Raw genomic sequence first — 26,211 nt, forward strand, 5'->3', positions numbered from 1 at the left:
CCTTTGCTCACCAGCAATAGATGCAGACTTATCTAACAACAGGCCAGGGTATGAAATCGTAGGTACTCTGGTCATTCTTCTTGATGGAATTGATCATTATGACAGATGGATGCAGAAGCAAAGAAATGCTCTACATATTAGATGAATGGATATGTCTAGATGGTGTTAAAAGAGACTTTTCTTTCCCCCTCCTGTCTTCCTAGTTAAAGTTTGCCACAAAATCAAAATGTCAAGATCTTAACCACATTGTCCAAGCTGTGTTTCTCAGAAAACTGGTGTCCCATTAGACTTTAATAATTAACCAAAAGAAAGTGGGTTTTATGTTGAAATAAGTATAAGAATTTGAACAGTTTCTTATTCTAGGTCTTTTTAGAGCCTTCAGAAGGCTAATGTTCCTGGTGACTCTCCCAGACAGGCATGTAACATGCCATGGTTCTCAAATTTACTTCACTGAAGAGCCCTTTTTCGACAGGGTACCTAACAACTTCTCACTGGGAACTACTGTTGCTCCAGAATCATTGTTTAACGTTTCTTCATGCTCCAACTGAAGTGTGAGGGCGGGGCATATATTAAAAGGGGAAATTAGATTTTTTTATCCACAGATCTACTTTTGCTACTTGAAAAGAGCTGAAGAAATGTGAGACATTTTTACTTTTAAAAAGAACGCATCTAAGAAAAATGCTGCAATTGTAATGACTTCTTAATGACTTGATTTATGAGTCAGGGAAACAGCTGTTTCTTTTTTCCCTCTCTCTCCCAGGCCATCCACTGTAGAGCTATTCTTCCTTGCCAGGACACTCCTTCCGTGAAATTAACCTACAGCGCAGAGGTAACTATTACTGAAATTATTAGCTGAATTAATTGTTCTGTATGAGTATTTTGATAGGGACTACACTAAATCTGTAGATTGCTTTGGGTAGTATGGACGTTTTAGCAATATTAATTCTTCCAATCCATGAACACAGATTATCTTTCCAAAATGAACCAAATAAGTCAATAATGATAAGCAGAGATAATAAATTTTTTTTAGCTAACAGTAGTTTAATTAATTAAATTCTGCCTGAAATATGTTAGAAAGATGGATCTCATTTTGAACCTCTGTCCCAAAGGCAGTTTCAAACATAAATGTAAAAAAGGGAGATGAGTATCATTCTGATTTTAAAAAAATTCAGAGGCTTTCCTGATGAAGAATCCACCTGCCAGTACAGGGTTCGATCCCTGCTCCGGGAAGACCCCACATGCTGCAGAGCGACCAGGCCCATGTGCCACAGCTATTGAGCCTCTGCTCTAGAGCTGGGAGCCGCAACTAGACCAGTGCTCAGCAGCAAGAGAAGCCACGGCAGTGGGAAGACCGCACACTGCAGCCAACAGTAACCCCCACTTGCCACAACTAGAGAAAAAACCTACGCAGCAGCCAAGACCAGGTGCAGCCAAAAATAAATAAAATTACACACACACAAAGAAGTCTAGCCCTAAAAACAGGGATTTGGGAGCAACTCTTTAACTTTGAAAAAGTTTGTGCGATTAAATGCTCTATAAATGCACTTTGTGCATTTTGCTTCAGTTATGTCCTACTCTTTGCAACCCCATGGACCATAGCCCACCAGGCTCCTCTGTCCATGGGATTTCCCAGAGAAAAATACTGGAATGGGTTGCCATTTCCTCCTCCACGGGGTTTTCCGACCCAAGGATCAAACCCACATCCCTTCTGTCTCCTGTATTGCTGGTGAGTTCTTTACCACTAGCACTGCCTGGGAACTAGCCATGTAAATATCTATCTAGGTATCCTAATGGGCATATATTACAGACTTATTTGTATGCATTTCCAACTTGTTGTAGGTACTGCTAACCCTTTTATGAAAAGGTGGACTACTAGCCTCTGTCCCAGAGGCTAGACTTACTCAGACCAGGCAAATGGAACTGACGACTATCTAGTATTTATGGAAACTTCTTGATTCCCACATTGTCCCACCACAAAACCACCCTGAGCATAACGCTGCAGAAACTACAGTTGCAGGCCAAGAATCCCAGGATCTGGGCTCTTCTCCACCGCTGAATAACTGCATGACCTTGGGCAAGTCTTGTGACCTCACTACCTCAGCTTTCTCATCTGTGTGACATATCACTGCCTAAATGAAGGGAGGAAGTGGAACCACAGTAGTCTCTAGGCTCTTAGCTCCAGGATCTGGGCTATAGCAGCACTGGTTCTGGAGCTCCTGATTCTGTGCTTGCCGCAGTAACAGCTTTGAGGGCTGGGCCAGGGTTCGATCCCTGGGTCGGGAAGATCCCCTGAAGAAGGGAATGGCAACCCACTCCAGCATTCTTGCCTGGAGAATCCTATGGACAGAGAAGGCTGGTGGGCTACAGTTCACAGGGTCACAAAGAGTCGGACACAACTGAGTGACTAACACTACTACGTGCAGACAGAACAAGAAAGTCCAGAATTGGAATGGGTGCTTGCCAAGTCACTAACACTCAGGGGATGGTCCTTTATTCTGGCATTCATTAGAAGTAACACTTTCAGAATCATGGAGCTAGGGTACACACGTCAGTGACCGTAGGTTTGCTCCATAAGGATCTTCTCCATACAAGGTTCCAGAGAAAATTATTTCACCTTTCTCAGCAATACGTTTAAGTTCCTTACACTCAAGACCCTTAAAAAGTGGAATTTGGGACTTCCCTGGTGACACAGCGGATAAGAATCCTCCTGCCAGCGCAGGGGGACACAGGTTCGATCCCTGGTCGGGGGAGATCCCACATGCCACGCGGCAGCTGAGCCTGCGCCAGGGCCGCTGGGCCTGCATGCTGCAAATGCGGAAGCCTGCTGCCTGGAGTCTGAGCCGCGCAACAAGAGAAGCACTGGGATGAGTCCCGCACACTGCGGCCGGGGAGTAGCCCCCACCGAACGTAACTAGAGAAAGCCCAGCCCAGCCAGAAGTGCAGGGATTAATTCAGATATTTTAAAAGCATAATTTTGTAACTCTTAAGTTTATGTTTTAAGTATTACATTTTTCAGAATTGAATTCTCTGTTCTAAAGTGAGGATAGCATCCTTTTGAATCTCTCCCGAGGGTATAGAGGGGATCAGGCCTGGTGACTGCCATTGTCAGGTGTGGTCAAAAAAATTATTAACATAATAAAAGTAAATGATTAAAATAAATAATGTATGTTCTTTGTAAGTAACATAAATTTAGGTTATTTATTCCTCACAACAATTCTATGAAGTATGACCCTCATTTGACTTAGGAAATGGAGGCACAGGAGGGTTATTTACCCAAGTCCACGCAGTTAGTAAATGGCGGAGCTGGGATTTTAATCTAGTTTCTACCAAATGCTTTCAATATGAATAGGTGAATGAATAGGTCGATATTTCACATTCAATTTTAAAGAAGCCAGTTTTACATATTGCTAATTCTGTTTATAAAACTGATACATATGACTGTATTGGGTTCATAGTCTATTGGATCAAGAGTCAAGAAGGCGGAAGAGGTTATTTTACATAGAACATTTTATTTATAACTGGTAATGACTTTTCTTCTTGATTAGGTGTCTGTCCCCAAAGAACTGGTGGCACTTATGAGTGCCATTCGTGATGGAGAAGCACCTGACCCAGAAGACCCGAGCAGGAAAATTTACAGATTCAGCCAAAAAGTAAGATCTTAGGGTCTAGATTTTGTGTTTTAGTTGGTGGTGAACTCCAAATAGCTTCTTCCCATGTGAAAAGCAAAATGGCTTTTGAAATACTTCAGAATTTAGAAAGCAGCTTCTGCTTTTTTTTATTTCTTTTTCTTTTGCTCTTTTGAAATATTTAGTTCTGCTTGCAACGTTGTATTGAAGAAGGAAGGTGCTGGGTAGGTATGGTGGGGGTATGTCTGATGCCATTTTTGCTCATCTCAGTCAGTAGCAGGTTTCTTGTTTCTAAGTTACTTTGACCTGCCCTGATACCGAACTGGGGGTATATGTTGGCATAGTGTTCACAGATGGAAGAGCTATCTTAGACCAAAAAACAGTTATAGTCCATTAAGTTACAATTCCTAGGTAGCTGGTAGTTTGACTTCTATCTTTGACTTTTAATGAATTGTGTGTGTGTGTACATTAATGCTTTTTAAAATCATCCTCCTTAGCAGAACTTATAATTGAATCACAGTGGACAATTTTGCCCCCACCCCAGCTTCTGGGATTCTAAAACCTTTAGCATCCTTTCATTGCTGGATTATTTTGTATGTCTCTCAAATATGCCAGGAGTGATTTCAAAAAAGCAATTTAAAACGAAGTTTTTTAATTCAAGAAAAAAGGAGAAAACAAAGAGGAAAGCACAGTTGCCTTCTTACATATTAATTTTTGTGAAATGCTTAGGATGTACCTTGTAATACTGTGCACTCATATGTTTCACATTTCAGAAGCTTTCCTTCCTAATAGGATAAAAGGGAAATAGATGTTTTGAAATGTTTTTATATTGCAATTTTGAACTGCTAGACCCCTCAAAAATGGGAACCATTTGAGAAGTACCAAAAGAAAGTAATCTACACTAATGTTTGGAGATTTGAAAGGAAACTTTCTTTTGAATATGAATTGTCTTATTTTGTTAACATTCTTAATCACTAATTCGAGCATGTGCTGTGTGTGTCTTGTTTGCCCCGTCAGGTTCCAATCCCCTGCTACCTGATTGCTTTGGTTGTTGGAGCTTTAGAAAGCAGGTGAGCTTTTGAACACATTTTGAAGTATACACAAAGATCAAATCTTAGGTGTCTTGACCCTCTGTCAGGATTTATTGTTAGATCATTTTTGTGTTTCTCAAGATAACAAGCTGACAGCTCTAGAAGTATTCAAATCTAATCATGAAATGTTCAAATCTAATCATGAAATGTGAATCACAAATTAATTTTAAATTAAAAGATCTTTACCAGTCACCCCTTGGAATTTCCAAGTATTAGAGAATGAGCATACTCTTACTGTTAATCTGGAGTCTAAAACAAGTTGAAACAAGTCAATCCTCATAACCTCCGTTTTTTCATCCTTCAAATTACGACATCCCCCTTCCTACCTCATTTGGTGATTATGTGCAACAAATGAAATAAACTATTTTAAAGCACTTGGAAGCCTAGGAATATTACAGAAATATAAGATATTTTGTTAAAGTTTTACCAGCAGCTAGAGTGCCCTTTTCTTAATTTTTTCTTTGTTCTTATTTCTAAACAACTGAAAACTAAGAATGGCTGTATAGTAATCACATTCTTTAAATTGCCAGAAATGTGGACGTGGTGGACATGTCAGGCAAACACAGCTTCTGGTCCAGCTCTTGAAGTTAACTATGAACATCCTTGGGTAGCTCACTTCTCAGGACGAGCATCTGTGAGCATCAGGATGAGTACTCACCAAGACATACCCACATCTCACTTCAGAGGATGCTGAAGGTTTTGGGGTTTTATCTTTGTCACCTAAAACCTAGAAATAATCATATGTACTTCAAAGGATTTTTGTGAGGATTGATAGACCCAACATATGTAAAGCTCCTGACATGTAGGAGGCACTCATTAAATAATAATTATCATCATTGTCATAGCAGTTGCCAATTAGCAGGTCTCATTAGGTACCAGCTGCAATGCGTCAGGCTTCCCTTGTGGCTCAGCTGGTAAAGAATCTGCCTGCAATGAGGGAGAGCTGGGTTCGATCCCTGGGCTGGAAAGATCCCCTGGAGAAGGGAAAGGCTACCCCCTCCAGTGTTCTGGCCTGGAGAGTTCCATGGACTGTACAGGCCATGGGATCACAAAGAGTCAGACACAACTGAGTGACTTTCATTTTCACTTTCCAGTTTATCATCCTCTTGAATCCTCACAACTCTGTGAAATGAGTACAATTACTCTTTCTCATTTTACAATAAAAAAAACTCAGTGAGCTTAAATGACTGGCTCAGCGTAGCAGAGCTAGAAAATATCAGAGCTAGGACCCATCCTAGGCCATCTGATGTTGGAGCCCCTGTAGCTTAGAACTCTGCTGTCTGGAGGAGCAGCCACTAACCACATGAGGCTTGATGTGCTGAAAGTATAAACTATACACTGGATTTCTAAAGACTTAATATGAAAAAAAAGAATGGAAAATATTTTACTAATAATCTTTTATGCTGATTACATGTCAAAATGATAATATTTTTGATATATTGGGTTAAACAAAATACAGCATTAAAATCGATTTCACCCTCTTCATTTTGCCTTTTTTTAAAAAAAAAGTGGTTACTAGACAATTTAAAATTACACATGTGGCTCACATTTGCAGCTCTCGTTAATTTATATTGTATAGCACTGATTACCATTTCTACTCACAGTGGTCTACAGACCAATAGCTTTGGAATCTCCCGGGAGTGAGTTAGAAATGCCAAGGACTTCCTTGGTGGTCCAGTGGCAAAGACTCTGTTTCCCCAATGCAGGGGGCCTGGGTTCAATCCCTGGTTGAGGAACTGGATCCTACATGCTGCAACTATGGCCTGGCACAGCCAAATAGATAAATATTTTTAAAAAGGAGAAAGAAATACAAGTCCTTGGGTCCTATCCCAGACCTACTACATCAAACTTTGTATTTGCACAAGCTGTCCAAATAACTGTGTGCACATAGATGCTTGAGAGGCACTGCCCTAGAATCCACTGCCTTTCTGGGGAAGAATATCAAGGCAAAGTCTTACTGTTTGGAGTTTGCATTGCATACAATTTTTAAGATGAAATTTAGATGAAAAAAAATTTTTTTGAGTTCTAGTCCTATATGTGATATATAGTTATATTTGTTTCTTGCTTTTATTTAAATTGTGGTTTTAAAAGAAAAACACAAAATTACAATAACTAACTTTAACATATAGTTCAGTAGTCACTTGTGTCATTATGAAACAAATCTGCAAAACTTTTTCATCTTGAAAAATGGAACCTCTGTACCCTTTAAACAACACCTCCATTTCCGCCTCCTCCCAGTCCCTGGTAACCACTGCTCTGTTTTCTGTTTCACTGAGCTTGACTACTTTAGACACCTCATAAATGGAATCATAGAGTATGTGTCCGTCAGTAACTGCCTTATTGCATCTGGCGTGATATCCTTAAGGTTCCTCCGTGTTACAGCCTTTGACAGGATTTCCTTCTCTTTCTATTTGTTTCTTCTTCTATGAAAGCGATCAACGTTAAGTGCATAACAGAGTTTACATCCACTCCTGTTCTAGAATAATCTCTTATTGAGCTGTGACTGGGTTTCTACAGTTGTAAGACTGAGGGAAGAAACTAGATCCCTAAGGGTCTTACTCAAGCCAGTGAGCTAACCTTTGGGGGCACGTAGCGTCTAGGTTTTCACGTGGCTCAAACTGCATCCCTTTATAGACAAGCAGATTTACTGTCGCATGTACAACAGGAGGTTTGTACCTCAGGAAAAAAAAGAAAAACCACTTAGCCTCACCTCCTCCCCATAAGCATGTGGTAAATCATACTCCTGTCAGGATTTGTGTGCAGACACTTTAAATCTTTCCTAGAACCAGGTGAGTAATTTGCCCTGAATTTCATTTTTATTGAGCCTTTTCATTTTGCAGGCAGATTGGCCCAAGGACGTTGGTATGGTCTGAAAAAGAGCAGGTGGAGAAGTCTGCTTATGAATTTTCTGAGGTTGGTCATAAAGTTACCCTTTTTTAATAACAGTGATAGTAGATTTAAGAATTTGAGTATGAAATGAATGGTTTTAAGTAATGCGGTAAAAGAGTTGAATAGTGTATCTTATTTTATGTGAGTTTGCAGTTGATGCATTTTTTGGGTATCATTTTCATTTAAAATAGCATCATTAACTCATAACCTTCATAGAAAGCAATGTATACTTTTAAGAAATTTATTATGGCAATGATTAAGATGCACAAATATCTATGCATTCATTTTCCAGACTGAATCTATGCTTAAAATTGCAGAAGATCTGGGAGGCCCATATATCTGGGGGCAGTATGACCTGCTGGTCCTGCCGCCGTCCTTTCCCTATGGTGGCATGGAAAACCCGTGTCTCACTTTTGTGACTCCTACTCTGCTGGTGAGTGTAAATTTTTCTTCATCTGAAGTTGAATTTGCCTCAAACATAAACCTAGATAAGAAGAAACTTCGGCTCCTAATATTGTTGTTTTTTTTTTAAGTCTTTTCTCATTTATGTAATTTTTGTTTCTGATTTTATTGTTTGTTGTAGTTACTATCATCATATCAACTTCTAACTTTGCCATTTGGGAGAAAATAATATAGGTTCAAGGTGCTTTGGGATGCTGGGACTGGAGGGTTGTGTAATAACAATCTATTGATGGATTGTGTATCCAGAGAAAGAAACAATACTATTTACACTTGACATGTAGGTTCTGGTTAAAAGCAAAACAAAACTCCATTTACCATGACTAGGGAAGAATTAGCCCATAGTATATAGCTATATTTTACATGCCTTTGTAAGCTACTTTAACAGAGAAGGAAATGGCAGCCCACTCCAGTGTTCTTGCCTGGAGAATCCCAGGGACAGGGGAGCCTGGTGGGCTGATGTCTATGGGGTCACACAGAATCGGACACGACTGAAGTGACTTAGCAAGCAAGCAAGCTACTTTAAATCCTTCCTAGAACCAAGTGAGTTATGGATTGGCAACTAAATAAATAAAACACACCATAGTAGACACAGGACACTACAAAATTTTCTTAAATATACTGTAGGTATTAAGGAGAGAATGAAAGAAAATAAGGGTACATTTAAAAAAATGGAAGAGGACAAATGTTTCTGGGAAATTAGAGACAAGTGTACTTGCTTCCTGGTATTGGGAAAAAATCCCAAGATTAAGGAGAGAAAGAATAATGCTATTTTCTAGTCCTGCATTTTTAAAAAATTTCCTCAATACATGTTGCATTTGAACTATTTGGAGTACAATAGCAGAAATACAGTGAACCATAAATGCAAGAATATGTCTTGACATAGGCTGTCATTTAGATATAGTCTGTAATTTGATTTCTGAAATACTAAGGTAATTTTCTTTATTTTTTTAGGCTGGTGACAAGTCACTCTCCAATGTAAGTTAAAATGTATTATCTTGTTGCAAAACATTACTACACTGTTTTTTTTTTTTCTGAAACCATCCAACTTTTAAAAAATTAATTTATTTTTTAATTGAAGGAAAATTGCTTTACAGAATTTTGTTGTTTTCTGTTAAACCTCAACATGTATCAGCCATATACTACACTGCTGTGAAAAGAAGGGAAGCGAAAAGCAAAGAAGAAAAGGAAAGATATACCCATTTGAATGCAGAGGTCCAAAGAACAGCAAGGAGAGATAAGAAAGCCTTCCTCAGTGATCAATGCAAAGAAATAGAGGAAAACAACAGAATGGGAAAGACTAGAGATCTCTTCAAGAAAATTAGAGATACCAAGGGAAGATTTCATGCAAAGATGGGCTCAATAAAGGACAGAAATGGTATGGACCTAACAGAAGCAGAAGATATTAAGAAGAGGTGGCAAGAATACACAGAAGAACTGTACAAAAAGATCTTCACGACCCAGATAATCACGATGGTGTGATCACTCACCTAGAGCCAGACATCCTGGAATGTGAAGTCAAGTGGGCCTTAGGAAGCATCACTACGAACAAAGCTAATGGAGGTGACGGAATTCCAGTTGAGCTATTTCAAATCCTGAAAGATGATGCTGTGAAAGGGCTGCACTCAATATGCCAGCAAATTTGGAAAACTCAGCTGTGGCCACAGGACTGGAAAAGGTCAGTTTTCATTCCAATCCCAAAGAAAGGCAATTCCAAAGAATGCTCAAACTACCACACAATTGCACTCATCTCACACACTAGTAATGTAATGCTCAAAATTCTCCAAGCCAGGCTTTAGCAATATGTGAACCATGAACTTCCAGATGTTCAAGCTGGTTTTAGAAAAGGTAGAGGAACCAGAGATCAAATTGCCAACATCTGCTGAATCATTGAAAAAGCAAGAGAGTTCCAGAAAAACATCTATTTCTGCTTTATTGACTATGCCAAAGCCTTTGACTGTGTGGATCACAATAAACTGTGGAAAATTCTGAAAGAGATGGAAATACAGGTTTCTCAGGTGAGAAACCTGTATGCAGGTAAGGAAGCAACAGTTAGAACTGGACATGGCCCAGCAGACTGGTTCCATATAGGAAAAGGAGTACATCAAGGCTGTATATTGTCACCCTGCTCATTTAACTTATATGCAGAGTACATCATGAGAAACACTGGGCTGGAAGAAGCACAAGCTGGAATCAAGACTGCTGGGAGAAATATCAATAACCTCAGATATGCAGATGACACCACACTTATGGCAGGAAGCGAAGCAGAACTAAAGAGCCTCTTGATGGAAGTGAAAGAGGAGAGTGAAAAAGTTGGCTTACAGCTCAACATTCAGAAAACTAAGATCATGGCATCTGATCCCATCACTTCATGGCAAATAGATGGAGAAACAGTGGAAACAGTGGCTGACTTTATTTTTCTGGGCTCCAAAATCACTGCAGATGATGATTGCAGCCATGAAATTAAAAGACATTTACTCCTTGGAAGGAAAGTTATGACCAACCTAGACAGTATATTAAAAAGCAGAGACATTACTTTGCCAACAAAGTTTCATCAAGTCAAGGTTATGGTTTTTCCAGTGGTCATGTATGGATATGAGAGTTGGACTATAAAGAAAGCTGAGTGCTGAAAAATTGATGCTTTTGAACTGTGGTGTTGGAGAAGACTCTTGAGAGTCCCTTGGACTGCAAGAAGATCCATCCAGTCCATCCTAGAGGAGATCAGTCCTGGGTGTTCATTGGAAGGACTGATGCTGAAGCTGAAACTCCAATACTTTGGCCACCTCATGCAAAGAGTTGACTCATTGGAAAAGACCCTGATGCTGGGAGGGATTGGGGGCAGGAGGAGAAGGGGACGACGGAGAATGAGATGCTTGGACGGCATCACCAACTCGATGGACATAGGTTTGGGTGGACTCTGGGAGTTGGTGATAGAGAGAGAGGCCTGATGTGCTGCGGTTCATGGGGTCACAAAGAGTCAGACACGACTGAGCGACTGAACTGAACTGAGCTAACAACATTTTATGGTTTGACCTCTTCATATATTTATGAAATATTTTCTCATGGAGTGATGTATCTATTTAGTATTTTAAAATAATGTTTAATTTCTATTTTTTAAACTCTACAATACTTTATGTTTGGCTAAATTGTGTTTTTTGTTTTTTTGCTGAACTGAATAATTCCTTGAATAACCTCAGCTAATGTTAAAAAAACTGAAAATGTGGAGGGAAAATGAAATAAACTGAACAACATGGAATTGAAAAAAGTAGAATGCTTACATAATGAATTATTTTAGGTTAAGATAATCACTTCCATTATTTCCTTTAGGTTATAGCACATGAAATATCTCATAGTTGGACAGGAAATCTAGTGACCAACAAAACTTGGGATCACTTTTGGTAAGATTTATTATTAATCCTTATTTATTGGTTCTTGATTTTTATTTCTTTCCCTGCCTTCCACCTATCTGGATTATGTGTATGTCTTTGTTATCATCTCTTTATAGGGTTTTTTTTTTCAGTTCTGTAATATTTGTCACAGTGTCAGATAGAATAGAAGTTTTCAGCCGATGCTATTTAGTTCGTGGCGTGGTCACATTTTAACAGAGGGACACATAAAACCAGAGCCACAGCTTTACTTCCCCCCACGGCCATCTTCTGGGCTGGGCTTCGCACTGCTCAGAACCGAACGCAAGGAGGCCTCGCAGAGCGCTCCGCTTAGGCCAGAGTCTTCACACTATATAATTGCCCTGCTCTGTAGAAACGCCACAAAGAAAATATCTTGTTGATCACATGCCTTTTTTCCTGAGCCATGCCGGTGTTTTTATTCTTCAATTTTTTTCAGGTTAAATGAAGGACATACCGTATACTTGGAACGCCACATTTGTGGACGACTATTTGGTGAAAAGTTTAGACATTTTCACGCTCTGGGCGGATGGGGAGAACTCCAGAATTCGGTAAATGAGTCCTACTTCTAATTAGCCTCCAACTAATAAAAATAAATGAAGAAAAAAGAAAATAGATATGTTTCTGTAGGAAACACATGCAAAATAAAACACACAGCAGTAATAACCTATGCTCGTGGACAGTGATTCAAATTAAATTATGATCAAGACAGAAAAAAAATAAAATAAAAGCATCCATCCCAGGTTGTGTAAGTGAAACTCAAAGATTCAGATTGTAAGGCAGCTTTACTTTACACTGTACTAAACGGCAATGAGAAAGTCATTTTTACTGGTGTGGGAAAGCAAGCAGATGCTGGTATTATGTTCTCTTGTCACGTGTTAATCCTTATCCTGTGTATGGTTGTGTTCATGACTAGTCTGAGCTTACTGGGGCTTTGCAATGAATATATGCGATGACTCTGAATTTTATTTGGTGTATTTATGTTATGCTAACCAGGCACTGATACATTGTTCTAGTCTAGGCAAGAAATATTACAAAATCTTACACTAGTAGCCATTCCATTAATTGATTTCCAGAAATGTGTGCTAACATATCCTATAATTACCAGTCTCTAAATTCCACTAAAATTCAGATTCCCCTAAAGTTGCAACACTGAGTAAAGTAACACTTCCTTCCTGGCTTGTCTGCAAGGTGGTAACCAGACTTCATATTTGGACTTTTCTCTGTGTCCCACAGATAAAGACTTTTGGGGAGACCCATCCTTTCACCAAACTCGTGGTTGACCTGACGAACGTAGACCCTGACGTGGCATATTCTTCAGTTCCCTATGAGAAGGGATTTGCTTTACTGTTTTACCTTGAGCAGCTTCTTGGAGGACCAGGCAAGTAGTTGGCATTTTCTGATTTTTTTTTTCAAGAGTAATAGTTTTTAACTATTGTTTTAGCTCTATCTTATCCTTCCAGTTCATTCTTTATGTAGCTGCTGAAGAAATCTATATCATTTTCTGACATTACCTCTCTATTTGAAACCTTGAATAGCCCCTGCATTCTGAATTGTACTGCTTCACTTCAAAGGGAAAAAAAAACTCTTCAATAATTTAAAAATTAGGAAAATAGCTTGTGCTCATTGAAAACACTTAATGTGGTACAGAAGGCTATAGGGGTGACAAGTGAGACTCCCTCAGTTTAGTGTGTTTGGCTCCGGGTCTTTCTCTCAGTGTAAATGAACAAATAAGTACCTATAGTTATTTTAAATACAGAAAATGGATCATACTATATATTTGTTCTATATTTTCTTACATTTGTTTTTTAATTCAACGATGGTTCACACATATCCTTGCATATCAGAATTTACAAATCTATCTTATGCTTTTTAATACCAATTGTATGGCATTTATGTTACCTTCCCCATGGACGAGCCTTTAAAAGTACTCTCTTCTGGAAAAGAATATGAAAAAGAATACATGTATACACACACATGTGTAATTGAATCACTTTGCTCTGTACCTGAAACTAACACAACGTTGTAAATCAATGATACCTCAATTAAAAAAATAAAAACTTATGGTTAGATAGATAAATAACCGTACTCTCTTTTGGACTTTGACTTAATGGACTTTGAAAGCCCTTTCTCATCTGGATCCATCCTGCCTGTCCAATCTGATTTTCCTCCTCTCTAGTCATACCTGGATCGTTGCTTTTAGAATTTATGTTGTGTATTCCTTTTGTGTGTCTTATGTCATCCTCTTATCTCTAATTAGGATTTCTCTCCTCCCTTCTACCAAATTACATATGTTCTTCAAGGTACAACTTAAATTCTGCCTCTGCTTTTGAACATTTTGACGTTATTCTATCTTTGTAGCCCTCACTGCTTTTCCTTTTCTTTGAATGTTCTCTGTGGTTTGGTACAATGTGCCAAAAGAATATATTAACTAATGACCCATCTATTAATTGACTTTTTCTTTTTTTTTCTTCTTTTTCTTCTGTTTAAAAAACCTTAGAGGTCTTCCTAGGATTCTTAAAGGCTTATGTTGAGAAATTTTCCTACAAGAGCATAACTACTGATAACTGGAAGGATTTCCTGTATTCCCACTTTAAAGATAAGGTTGGATTTTTAAAGATTTCTTATTTTGCATGCCTAATCTATCTTTATTTAATGGCTATTTGTTAGGCTGATTTGAGTTACCTGATAGTGGTACTGGCCCAGAATTTAAGACTCAGTCTTACATTGAATGTTTTCCTATTTAAAATGTGGTCTCAACAGGATGAACTACTGTGTAGAATTGTCCTACATCAGAGCAACCTGCAATATGTTTCAGAGATTTGTGTGTGTACTTGATTTTCCTATTTAAATTATTTAAAAGAATACTGCCGATTAACATACATTTATTTCAGAGAGACTTAAAAATTACCTTGCACATCAGTGTAGACAGAATTATACATTTGAGGACCTAAAAATCTGTTTCAGAATTTTTTTTTTTTCAATAGCAAAGATTGTTCTGTAGCAAACTGCGTGTGCCTTCTCTTCTCAGGTTGATATTCTCAATCAAGTGGATTGGAACACCTGGCTGTACTCTCCCGGACTGCCCCCCGTAAAACCCAAGTAAGTGCTTACATTCTAATGCTTTCCTCTCATTCTCTGAAATCCTAGAGCTCCTCAAAGTGTCTGAGAGAGTTTTATGCCTTCCTTAAGCTATTACTAGTTTGTAATGAGAGTTGAGTTCTTAGGTGTTAGAACCTTAACCCTGGGCTCAAAAAGGTAATTTCCATGGTATTATAAATATAAATCAGTTCAAGTCATTGCAGGTAATTACTGAGAGGGCTTCTCTGGTGTCTCAGTGGTAAAGAATCTGCCTGCCAATGCAGGAGATGCGGGTGTGATCCCTGGGTTGGGAAGATTCCCCTGGAGAAGGAAATGGCAACCCACTCCAGTATTCTTGCCTGGGAAATCTCACGGACAGAGGAGCCTGGCGGGCTACAGTCTATGGGTCGCAGAGTCGGACACGACATAGCAACTAAACAACAGCAACCACAGTTATCTAGTGCCTCCTCTCTGCACGGAGATGGAGAGAGATACGGAGAAGAATAAGATATTACCCTCTTCTTGAAAACCTTTGCAGTAAGAAAAATAACACAAAAGACTTACGTTCATTATTACAACAGTGTCATAAATTACCATCCCCACTTCCAGAGGGGGCATATTAGGCTTAGCTAGGGTGTCTTGCCAAAGGTTGCATAGCGGGTAATGAGAGTCGCCATTAAACCTTAGTTGCCATTAACCCATTATACTCCCTTTTAAACAAAGCATCCTCCATAAAGCAGGGGTCTGAACCCTGGTCTTCCAAGAGTCCTTTTCAGAGATGCTGGCTATTCCGTGTTGCAGCCAGGAACTTGCTGTTCCCTCTGCCTGAGTACTCTTTACCCAGTTAATTCCAGTCTCAGCTCAAGAACCCCTTTCTCGTGGGAGCGCTCCTCGGCCTCTCTAACGAGGTCAGGTCTGTCATTCTGGGCTTCTCAGTGCTGTGGATCACGTCTTCACAGTTGTTGCCACGATTGTAATCTTAGATTTATTTGTGTAATTATTAAGTCTTTCTTCTTCACTCCACTGAAGCACCAGGAGAACAGGGCTCATATCTGGTTCACTCGTTACTTTTCTTAGGACCTTGCCCTAAGAAAGGGTTGCTTCGCCTGCCTGGGCTAATCCTTATTTAATTTTTTTCGTTACAATGAGAAATTTCAGGCACCAAGAAACAGACCAGCTGAAGATTTTTTTATTTTTTACTGTCCTGCTGTTTCTTATGAAAGTGCTAAGTCGTGTTCTAATTGAAGGTAATTTACATCCTGAGCAGTCAAGGACCTCTGGTCCCACGTTGGGCTCAAGGGCAGTCAAAAGGGCCTGCCCACTGCCCACAGCCTGACTACTTCATGAAAATAAACTGGCAGCTGATTCAAAAAAGATCACTGCTGGGAAGTCTCTGGTGTCCCAGTGGTTCGGACTGTACCCTCTCACTGCTAAGGGCCCAGGTTCAATCCCTGGTCAGGGAATTAAAATCCCCCAAGCCATGGGGCCGCAAAACAAAACGCAAACAGAAAAAAGGTCACTGCTTTGACCCTTTCATTATCTTGCCCCAGGGCACAGGCTCTGAAAGCAAGTGCAGTGGTCGCTTCCAATCAAAACTTATCCCTGCAGGACAGGTGCCCCTCTGTGTTCTAACAGAAACATTTCACGTCAAGCAAGCAAGACTTACAAATGAAGAGAGATGTTTTACAAGAATTTCACACACATGACATGGCCTCTTCCATTGTTGCAAAATGCATGATTTGTTTTCCAAGCTGAGAACACATAAACCTTAACTCTAAGTTGCTTTGCTTAATGGTCAGGGCTCGTTGATTCTGCTTTCCTCTGAAAAGAAAGGAACAAAATCACGAGATTTCGGAGTCTCCCAAGGGTGTCACCATTATTTCCCCATCATCTAGAACAGTGCCTGTCACATAGCAGTTACTGGCAGATCTGGTGGATGATTAGATGGTTGGAACCATGGGAGGTAAAATCCACGACAGCAAGGACCTTGTGGTATTTGCCATGTTGTCGTGTGTACCCACAACTGCTCCTGCCATCAGAAAACACTGAACATGCTCAGCCCAGCCCCGCCCAGCCCCTTCAGCACATGCTACTGAAGCGTGTGACTGTCTCTGCTAAGATGTTTTGGCATTCTCTCCAATGCATAATCCCGTGTTGGGGCTTCCCTGGTGGCCCAGGGGTTAAGAATCCGCCTTGAAATGCAAGGGACAGCGGTTTGATCCCACACGCCTCAGGGCAAGTAAGCCAGTGCGCCACATGGACTGAACCCAAGCTCTAGAGCTTGTGCCCCGCAGCAAGAGAGGCCACTGCGCAGAGAAGCCTGCGTACCACAAGGAGAAGACCACACACAGCAATGGAAAGCAGCCCCTGCCTGCTGCAGTGAGAGAAAGCCCTCGTGTGGCAACAAAGACCCAGCACAGACAATAATGATACATTAAAAAAAAATCCAGTGTTTCATTAATTTGGTATCTACTTGGATTTCTGTGTTCTTAGAGGGTATCAGTCATATTTAAATCAGGTAGAAGATTTCCTATTGCCAGCACTCTGGCGTTATTTTCAAAAGAACTTTGAGATTTAAGTATGTTCTATAACTTCAGAACGGCATTGATGCAAAAGCAGGTGGCTTTGTATAAAATATAAGCTCTAATGTTTTTTTCATCGTTGCAGTTATGATATGACCCTGACAAATGCTTGCATTGCCTTGAGTCAAAGATGGATCACTGTGAGTAGTAATGCATGGTTTTTGCCTCCTTTTCGAATTGTACAAATATGTCTCTACTCAATGAACTGGGGGAGTGGTGCTTTACTTATGAACTCATGTGCTCGGAAAGGCTATTCATTCAGTCTGGTTTGTCCAGAATAATATATACCAGCCCCCGGTGTGCAAAGTTAAATTTGAGGGGAAAACAAATGGATGTTGATGGTATTGGTTCTGATTTTTCTTGATCTTAAAAGGGAAAGGGGAATATAGGCCTCTTAGGGGAGGGGAAATGATTTTTGGGAACGATGAATAAAGGGGCCCTTAGAAGAAAGATCGGGAGGCATCGTTTCCCCCAAAGTTCGGGAATGGAGTGTAAGAGAGGAGTAGAAAGCTCCAGGTATTAGGAGAACCAAGGGAGAGCCAGAAAAAGGAAGAGAAACCAGATCAGGAGTAAGGCAAATCAGGAAAACAGAACAAGAAACCATGACAAAGATGCTCTGGTTTTAAATAAAATATGAACATAAGAAAATATAAAATTCAGCAGCTCCTGTCAGAGCAGCAGGCTGACTGCGCACATAGGTACCTCCGCCGTCAGCGCCTCCACGTCTCATTCTCCGCTCGGCCCGCCTGGCCTTGCCGTGTGACCGTGACCGTCAGTTTTGGCTTTATCTTTCCCCTGCGCTTTATGTTTTTACCACTAATGAGTATGTCCTCGATAGTTTAAATTTACATGTTTTAAGCAAAGAATGACATCTGTTACTTCTAATATTGAGGTAAGTTTCTAAAAAGGGAAGACGTTCTGATATTAAGGGCATTTTGAAGGGGAGGAAGCTATAAAATAATGTTTCTAACAAAGATGTTTATGCATACATTAAATTTTCTGGCGGGATATACAGGGACCTTTTTTTTTTCTTTTTTTTTACCCAATTATTTTTATTAGTTGGAGGCTAATTACTTTACAGTATTGTAGTGGTTTTTGCCATACATTGACATGAATCAGCCATGGATTTACATGTGTTCCCCATCCTGATCCCCCCTCCCGCCTCCCTCCCCATCCCATCCCTCTGGGTCTTCCCAGTGCACCAGCCCCGAGCACTTGTCTCATGCATCCAACCTGGGCTGGCGATCTGTTTCACATGTTTCTACATGTTTCGATGCTGTTCTCTCAGATCATCCCACCCTCGCCTTCTCCCATAGAGTCCAAAAGTCTGTTCTATACATCTGTGTCTCTTTTTCTGTCTTGCATATAGGGTTATCGTTACCATCTTTCTAAATTCCATATATATGCGTTAGTATACTCTATTGGTGTTTTTCTTTCTGGCTTTCTTCACTCTGTATAATGGGCTCCAGTTTCATCCACCTCATTAGAACTGATTCAAATGAATTCTTTTTAATGGCTGAGTAATATTCCATGGTGTATATGTACCACAGCTTCCTTATCCATTCGTCTGCTGATGGGCATCTAGGTTGCTTCCATGTCCTGGCTATTATAAACAGTGCTGCGATGAACATTGGGGTACACGTATCTCTTTCAGATCTGGTTTTCTCGGTGTGTATGCCCAGGAGTGGGATTGCTGGGTCATATGGCAGTTCTATTTCCAGTTTTTTAAGGAATCTCCACACTGTTCTCCATAGCGGCTATACTAGTTTGCATTCCCACCAACAGTGTAAGAGGGTTCCCAAGAAACCTATATTAATAGTTCTTGTAAACCAGAGAAATACAAGGGACTATTAATATAGGTTTCTTTTTTTTTTCCTTTTTTAAAAAATTATTTATTTATTTATTTATTTAATACAGGTTTCTGAGGAGTGGGACTTAGAGACAGGGAGCAAAAGCAGAGGAATTTTTCATTTGGTCCTATTTGATTTTTTTTTCCAAAACTTTGCATATATTTCTTTTAAAAGAAACCCTAGTTTAAAATAATTTGAAACTATTTTAAAAGATTCTAAAAGTACCCATTTTGATAATCTTTATTCATATTCCTTAATCATTTCCTCAAAGATAAATCACAGTGAATCCCAAATTGAAAAGTACAGAACCACTTTTTTTTCCTTAGACAGTTTCCAAGATTTAAGCAGGGGAAAAGAGAATATGTGGAGATGAAGGGAAGGATCTGTTTGTGGCCTTACGTGTTCCTTAGTGTGGTATTTTAAAGAATATGCAATTTGATTTTTTACCCACATTTTTTAATTGGCCTGTAAATTACCTGCCATGTATTTTGCAGTGTTTCTTTACTTTGGAAATCTGTATAATGCAAATGGCAGAGGATGTCAAAAGTTTCCTCCACTCTTAACAGTCTAGTTTTTCTTATGTAATATAGATCTAGGAATCATATCAGCTCTTTAGCTTATACTGATGCCATCTCAGAATGATTTAAAATAGCTAATGCTTTTTTTTTTTATAATCTTATGTATCCTTGTATTTCTCTTTCTTAACTTTTATGTCAGATAAGCCAATACATTTTGTTGAGTTGTACATGAATGTAAATAATCAGGCAACATTTATTTCAGGCCAAAGATGATGATTTAAATTCATTCAGCTCAGCAGACCTAAAAGACTTCTCTTCCCATCAAGTGAATGAATTTTTAGCACAGATGCTCCAGAGTGTAAGTACTAACTCAAAATATTAGAAATTAAAATGGGCATAAAGGCACAGCATTGGAAAAATATTAATGTGGAAACTAACAGAAAAAATGATTTGTTAAAATTCATTTGCGTACTTAAAAACATTTGTTGGTTGAATGCCTGCTATGTTTAATATGTTTAATACAGTGCTGAATATAAAAGTATGTAAGAAAGAAATATCTTGTGTCCTCAAAAAAGTTTATAAGCTACTAGGAAAGGTCACATGTGCAAAATTTAGGAGTAAAAGGAGGAATTTTAGGTGTCATTTGTGAAAAAGGGGAAGAAGGATTCCCTTCCAACTGGGGCAATCAGGAAGGATTTGGGGGGGGCTGGGGACTGATCTGAGCAGAACAGAGTCAGCAGGGAGGTAGAAATTCAAGTCGGAAGGAGCAGGACATGACAAGAGTGGCCGGTGTTGCAGGAGGAGGAAACTGTGGGTTTGGGAAAGAAGTTAATGGAGAGAACGTGAGAAAGGCTGCTGGGACCTGACATGACAAGTCTTGAATGCCAAGCTAGGAATGTTAGATGCGATTCTAGACAAGAGCAAAGGATTTCACATTTTTAACGGTGACTCATCTGATGCAATGGTGATTATGACGACTTTTCTCCTGATGCTGGGGAGGCTGGATGGAATGAGGAATGCGGGCAGTGAAGTTCGTTGGGAGACTCGAAGGAGCCCAGGACAGGAGGGAGGGAGCTGGTGGGAAGGGAAAGAAAAGGACAAGGAGAAGGAGATCCCGGGATGGAGCAGGGGGTTTGGGGACTCACTGGATTAGGGGTTAACAGGAAGACTTCCAGGCAGATTTGACAGTTTCAAAGCCAGGGGATTAAATGAATATGCATAGCTGAGAGGAGATGTTGTATGTTGAGTGGGAGACAGTGAGGTCTTTCTTATTATAAGACAGGGAACTCTTAGGTCTAAGGACCTTGAGAGGGATGGAGACTTTTTGAACAGAATTTCCTGTGGAATTGATACAAGATGAGGAATAGCCTTTTACATCAACAGGGGCTTTAGAGCATTTTTTTAGTGCATGAAGCCATCATCACACACTTCTGTAGTCCCTCCTGCCCTGGCTCCTGGCCCTGTGAAAAGAGAAATGATGGGATGACTGGGGAGCAGGCACATCTAACACGAGGAGAGGAAGGCCACTTGGGACAAGACCTTAAAGCTGGCCAGCCTGGCTTGACTTGGAGCTTAGCTGAACAAACAATTCGGGAAGGGTATGGCAGTCAGTGAGAGCAGAGATGGTTAATGAGGGAGTGAGGTTCTATAAGATAAAGTCATGGCTGGAGCAGAGAGTTACCAACTATCTCACGGTTCCTCAGCCTGCATCTTGCAGACACCACAGACTCTCCGCTTGACCGAACTGAACTCTTCTTTCTCTCCTTCACCCAGACTGTTCTCCTTTAGGGCGGGTTAACCTGGGCACAGGGGCTTCCCAGATGGCACAGTGGTAAAGAATCCGCCTGCCAGTGCAGGAGATGGAAGAGGTGTGGGTTTGATCCCTGGGTTGGGACGATCCCCTGGAGGAGGAAAGGGCAACCCGTTCCAGTTCTCTTGCCTGGAAGACTCCACAGACAGAGGAGCCCCGTGGGCTATAGTCTGTGAGGTTGCAAAGAGTCAGACACGACTGAGCACACTCTCTGACACGCAGTTTGGGCACAAGAGTTGATGCACCCCCTGAAACTGTACACATAAGTTTGTGTTTACATATGTACTTTCCCCTTAAGGAAAGGGTACATATTAGTCATCAGATTCTGAAAAGGGTCTGTAAGATAAAAATTTAAAAACTGCTATTTTGTAAGGAAATAGATAATTTAAAAGGGATTTCAGAGGAAACATCCAAAGATAACACTGGGGGAACTCAGTGAGGAAGAAAATGAACTGTGATTGAATCTGGAGACTAGAATAAATTTAAGATATGTAAAGTATAAGGAAGAACTTGAAAGATTCTGGAAAGGGTCTGAAAGTTAGTATTTATATACATCCAAAAGCCTCAAGAGAGTACTTCTCTTTTAATTCTCCATGTATCTTGCAAATTAAATTAACCCTTGGCTTATAGTGTTTCCCCAGTGGCTCAGGCGGTAAAGGGTCTGCCTGCAGCGCAGGAGACCTGGGTGAGGAAGGCCCCCTGCAGAAGGAAATGGCCACCCACTCCAGTATTCTTGCCTGGAGAATTCTGTGCAGCCTGGTGGGCTACAAGTCCACGGGGTCGCAAAGAGTCGGACACGACTGAGTGCCTGACACTCTGCCTCCTAGCAGGACATCCGTATTTAGAATAAGTTTTGCACAAAATTTATCTCAGTGTGCATTTGTTTATTTTTATCTAACTTACTGCTATATTATACACTATTGAGGATTTTAGTCTGGCTAAGAATTTCTCTCCTACTCCTTTCTTCCAAGGAATCCTGTGGAAATGACACATTATACTCCTTTATTTTGCTCTAGGCACCTCTCCCATTGGGGCACATACAGCGAATGCAAGCGGTGTACAACTTCAATGCCATTAACAACTCTGAAATACGGTTCAGGTACATCGTTGTCACCTGTTTCTGCGAGAAAGTGGGAAGCTAGCCCAACAGGCAGAGGAAGGGGAAGCCACATGATGAGACGTACATGAGTCTCGAGAAATCCTTGTTAAACTTAGTGCATCTGTATACAGATTTTATAATGGTCTTTAAGGAATAATTGCAGTGTCTGTAATATGATCGTATTAATTTTTGTTAGAATTTTCTGTAAGCTTTTCTTGCCTTTAAAAAAATTAGAATTAAGGATCCAGTGGTAAATCGGCACTCTTCCACAGCTAACCAAACAGGTTCTGAAATGGGAACAGTCAGAAATCTTTGATTCTGTCCATCTTTCTTAATTTAAATTTGGTAGTATAAGCCTGAATCAAAGTTTAATTCCTTCAGAAATTGCATATGTTAGGCCCATGAGCACCTACATAATCCAAATTCTAAAACATGGTATTTTTCAAGAACACACTCTTCTTCCTTCTCTTCTCCAATTATTGAATGATATATATAAGGATTTGAGATTCTCAGAATAAGGACATAATATAAAGTGGTGTACAGTACAGCTATAATGGGATCATTTATCATTACAAAAGTTTTCAGATATGCTTCTCATATCCTGTTTCCACCTCATTTCCCACCCCATACCCCCCTAAAATCCTCCTTTTAGATGGTTACGACTCTGCATTCAATCAAAATGGGAGGAAGCAATTCCTCTGGCTCTAAAAATGGCAACTGAACAAGGAAGGATGAAGTTTACACGGCCCTTATTCAAGTAAGAACCAAGTCTCACTGGGCTTTGACTTTACATTAAGAATGAGAAAGAAAAATCTTAAACAGATATTTTTGTTGTTGCTATGATACTTTGCAAAGTGCAATCTAAAAATAATATTTTTAAATTTGTTAAAGATTATAGGTATAATTTTGGGATAGGAGTTAACACTTCTAAATGTTTTAAATTTGAGATGATTTCGTTAGCTTTTTAAGAAGATTATCTGTTATGGGCCAGCCAAATAGGGTTGGATGCTGCTGAAAAGGAAATAAATTGAAGGCAATCTTATATACACAGGAAGATCTTTAAAATCAAGTAGAAGATCACTGGTGAGTAGGGAAGGACAAGAAAAAAGTGTCTGAAGTTAAATGCAAGAAGGCTAAAGCAGGTAAAGCCAAACCTGTTTAATTCAAACATTGTAATTAGGTAGAAGAATAGGTTGCTTGACATATAATAAAGGAATGCTTGGTAAAATTGAAAAAAAGTTGTTATCTTGGCCACAAGATACAATTTTAAAATACCTCAGTGAAATTATTTTGACTATGAATTTGATAGGAATTCTGAAAAAAATATAACCTGACATATCTATTATTAATCTGTTTGCTTTGCAAGCATAATAAGATTTGCCAAAACAAGTCAACAAATCATTATCTTTTTTTTTTAAACACAGGGACCTTGCTGCCTTTGACAAATCCCATGATCAAGCCGTCCGTACCTACCAGGAGCACAAGGCGTCCATGCACCCTGTGACTGCCATGCTTGTGGGGAAAGATTTAAAAGTGGAGTAAGGACCTGCACATTGCTGATGGCAGATATTTCTCTTTTAAAATCAAATTCTTAAAGAAAATACAACACTTCAGCTCACATTGTAACTAAAAATGTCTTTTCAGTTTTGGCTTTTTATTGTTTTGTCAGTGATTTTTTTTTCGTAAATAAAGCTGAGCTACCTCCCCCTGCTCCACCCCGGTAGTGTGTTCTTTATACACTGAATTTTAGCAAAGCTTAACCTTTTGATTTATAAATGTCAGGTTTTTCAATTATTTCATATTCATTTTCTCCCTATATGGTCACAAGATAGACATGTCAACATATTATTATTTACCTCTTATTTTAAGCGCTGTAGTTTGAGTCTTCTATACACCAAAAATTCAGCATGATTAAGATTTTTCTTTTTAAATAAACTTACACGTGAATACTTGGTTAGATTTGCTCATCACCCAGCTGGTGGACATAGGATCAACTCCCTTACCAAAAATGTATAAACTTGTGGGAGCACCCTGCTCCCCACACCTGGATCCCCTGCTGGCCTGTTGTCCTGTCTGTTAGGGTCAGATGGTCAACCTGAATACCCTGCTGCTTCCTTCAGGTGTACCTGACAATCTATTCAGCCTGCCTCATGTCCTTAGTGATCAGCTAACATTCTCCACCAACAAGCAGCGTACAACACAGAGAAAGAATTAAAAACAATACAACTTGATCCAAATGAGAGCAATAAAGTTCCCCCATGAATGTAATGAGGCCCTAGGGTGCTGTTATATTAGTTAGGATGCTTTGATCGTAAGTGACAGCAACCCCGATGACTAGACATCAGAAAGGGAAAAGGATTATTTTAAGAATACAAGGTAAGGGGAGGTTATCAGCATCTGAGGACAGACAGAAGGGCGCTGCAGCAGGACTGGAGAAACATCAATACTCTTATCTTCCGTTTCTATTTGCAAATAGTCGGACACGACTGAGTGACTGGACTGAACTGGTCCCCAATGTATAGTCTGGCTACCCCTAGCCTTGCTGTTGCAGATAGCTCTTACCACGTGGAGAGACTGCCCTAATTCCAAATTCCCACAGGTGAGATTCTGACCTGGCTTTGATCCACCCGTGGCCAAGTAAACTCTAGCAAAGAGGAATGGTGTCTTGAAGGATAAATGTGGGTGGGGGTATTTCATTGTGAAATACCCTCCAAGAGTGCTAAAAAGAGGGGGAAAGTAAAAAGAGGGGGAAAGTCTTAAATTGAAGCGAACACCTTGGCCCTTCTTGTAATCCTGAGACTTCCCGCTCTCACTCTCCCCAACGGTCCTCTCCCTCTGGGCATTTCTACTCTGCAGTGTGATTCTGTTTTTCAAGGTCCTGCTCTCACTCACCTCCATGCTGGGACTATCAGAGGAGAGAGTGCAGCTCAAATTCATGGTATATAATTACCTTCCATGTGATTGTGTGCATGCTCAGTCACTCGGTTGTGTCTGACTCTGCAATACCATGGACTATAGCCTGCCAGGCTCCTCTGTCCATGGGATTCTCCAGACAGGAATACTGGAGTTGCCATTTCCTCCTCCAAGGGGTCTTCCCAACCCCAGGGATAGAACACGCATCTCCTGCTTTGGCAGGCAGATTCTTTACCACTGGGGCCACCTGGGAAGCCCTAAGTGATTGGACTTGAGCAAATCCATGGACCCAGATGATGCTTTAGAAGTCTTCCCTTGATCTATAAGCATACCCCATACTCTAAGCTAATGTCGTTTTTCAGTTACACTGATTAGTGATACTGAACATGAATTGGGGCCAGGGACGCAGGAGGGTGGTCTTGGAGGATGTGATGGAGGAGGTAGAGGGCGCTAAAGACAAATGTTCATAGGGATTTACCTGGAGTCAGCTCAGTGGCAGCTACGCTTATTCAGCTAATACACTTACTCAGCTCAACATACATTTAACTCAGCTAATAAGTGTATGGCAACCCACTCCAGTGTTCTTGCCTGGAGAATCCCAGGGACAGAGGAGCCTGGTGGGCTGCCGTCTATGGGGTCGCACAGAGTCGGACACGACAGAAGCCACTTAGCAGCAGCAGCAGCAATAAGTGTATGTTGAATGTCTTTGTACTCAGCAAATACACTTACTCAGCTCAACATACACTTACTCAGCTAATAAGTGTATGGTGAATGTCTTTGTACCAGGCTGGGTTCACACATAATTTCTGAGTGAACAAAAATAAGTAATTTCTGAGCGTGGAGAAGAGAGAATCATCCAATGTGGGAATGTACGTTGGTGCATCCACTG

At 40.2% G+C, this 26,211-nt stretch overlaps 1 protein-coding gene across 1 annotated transcript in view; it reads left to right on the plus strand.

Moving 5' to 3' along the window:
* Positions 1-24,124, plus strand: part of LTA4H (leukotriene A4 hydrolase) — a 32,715-nt gene extending 8,591 nt beyond the window's left edge. The window contains exons 4-19 of the mRNA XM_043881551.1: positions 761-829; positions 3,546-3,650; positions 4,644-4,696; positions 7,558-7,630; positions 7,899-8,039; positions 9,020-9,043; positions 11,393-11,463; positions 11,909-12,020; positions 12,706-12,850; positions 13,970-14,073; positions 14,501-14,571; positions 17,218-17,272; positions 19,763-19,858; positions 22,327-22,409; positions 23,062-23,166; positions 23,834-24,124. Coding sequence (XP_043737486.1) covers positions 761-829; positions 3,546-3,650; positions 4,644-4,696; positions 7,558-7,630; positions 7,899-8,039; positions 9,020-9,043; positions 11,393-11,463; positions 11,909-12,020; positions 12,706-12,850; positions 13,970-14,073; positions 14,501-14,571; positions 17,218-17,272; positions 19,763-19,858; positions 22,327-22,409; positions 23,062-23,166; positions 23,834-23,951 — 1,425 coding nt within the window. The 3' untranslated portion in view covers positions 23,952-24,124. The remainder of the gene's footprint in view (positions 1-760; positions 830-3,545; positions 3,651-4,643; positions 4,697-7,557; positions 7,631-7,898; positions 8,040-9,019; positions 9,044-11,392; positions 11,464-11,908; positions 12,021-12,705; positions 12,851-13,969; positions 14,074-14,500; positions 14,572-17,217; positions 17,273-19,762; positions 19,859-22,326; positions 22,410-23,061; positions 23,167-23,833) is intronic.
* The last annotated feature ends 2,087 nt before the right edge of the window (positions 24,125-26,211 follow it).

This window comes from Cervus elaphus, chromosome 22 (assembly GCF_910594005.1).
Source record: "Cervus elaphus chromosome 22, mCerEla1.1, whole genome shotgun sequence".
NCBI classification, from domain to species: domain Eukaryota; kingdom Metazoa; phylum Chordata; class Mammalia; order Artiodactyla; family Cervidae; genus Cervus; species Cervus elaphus.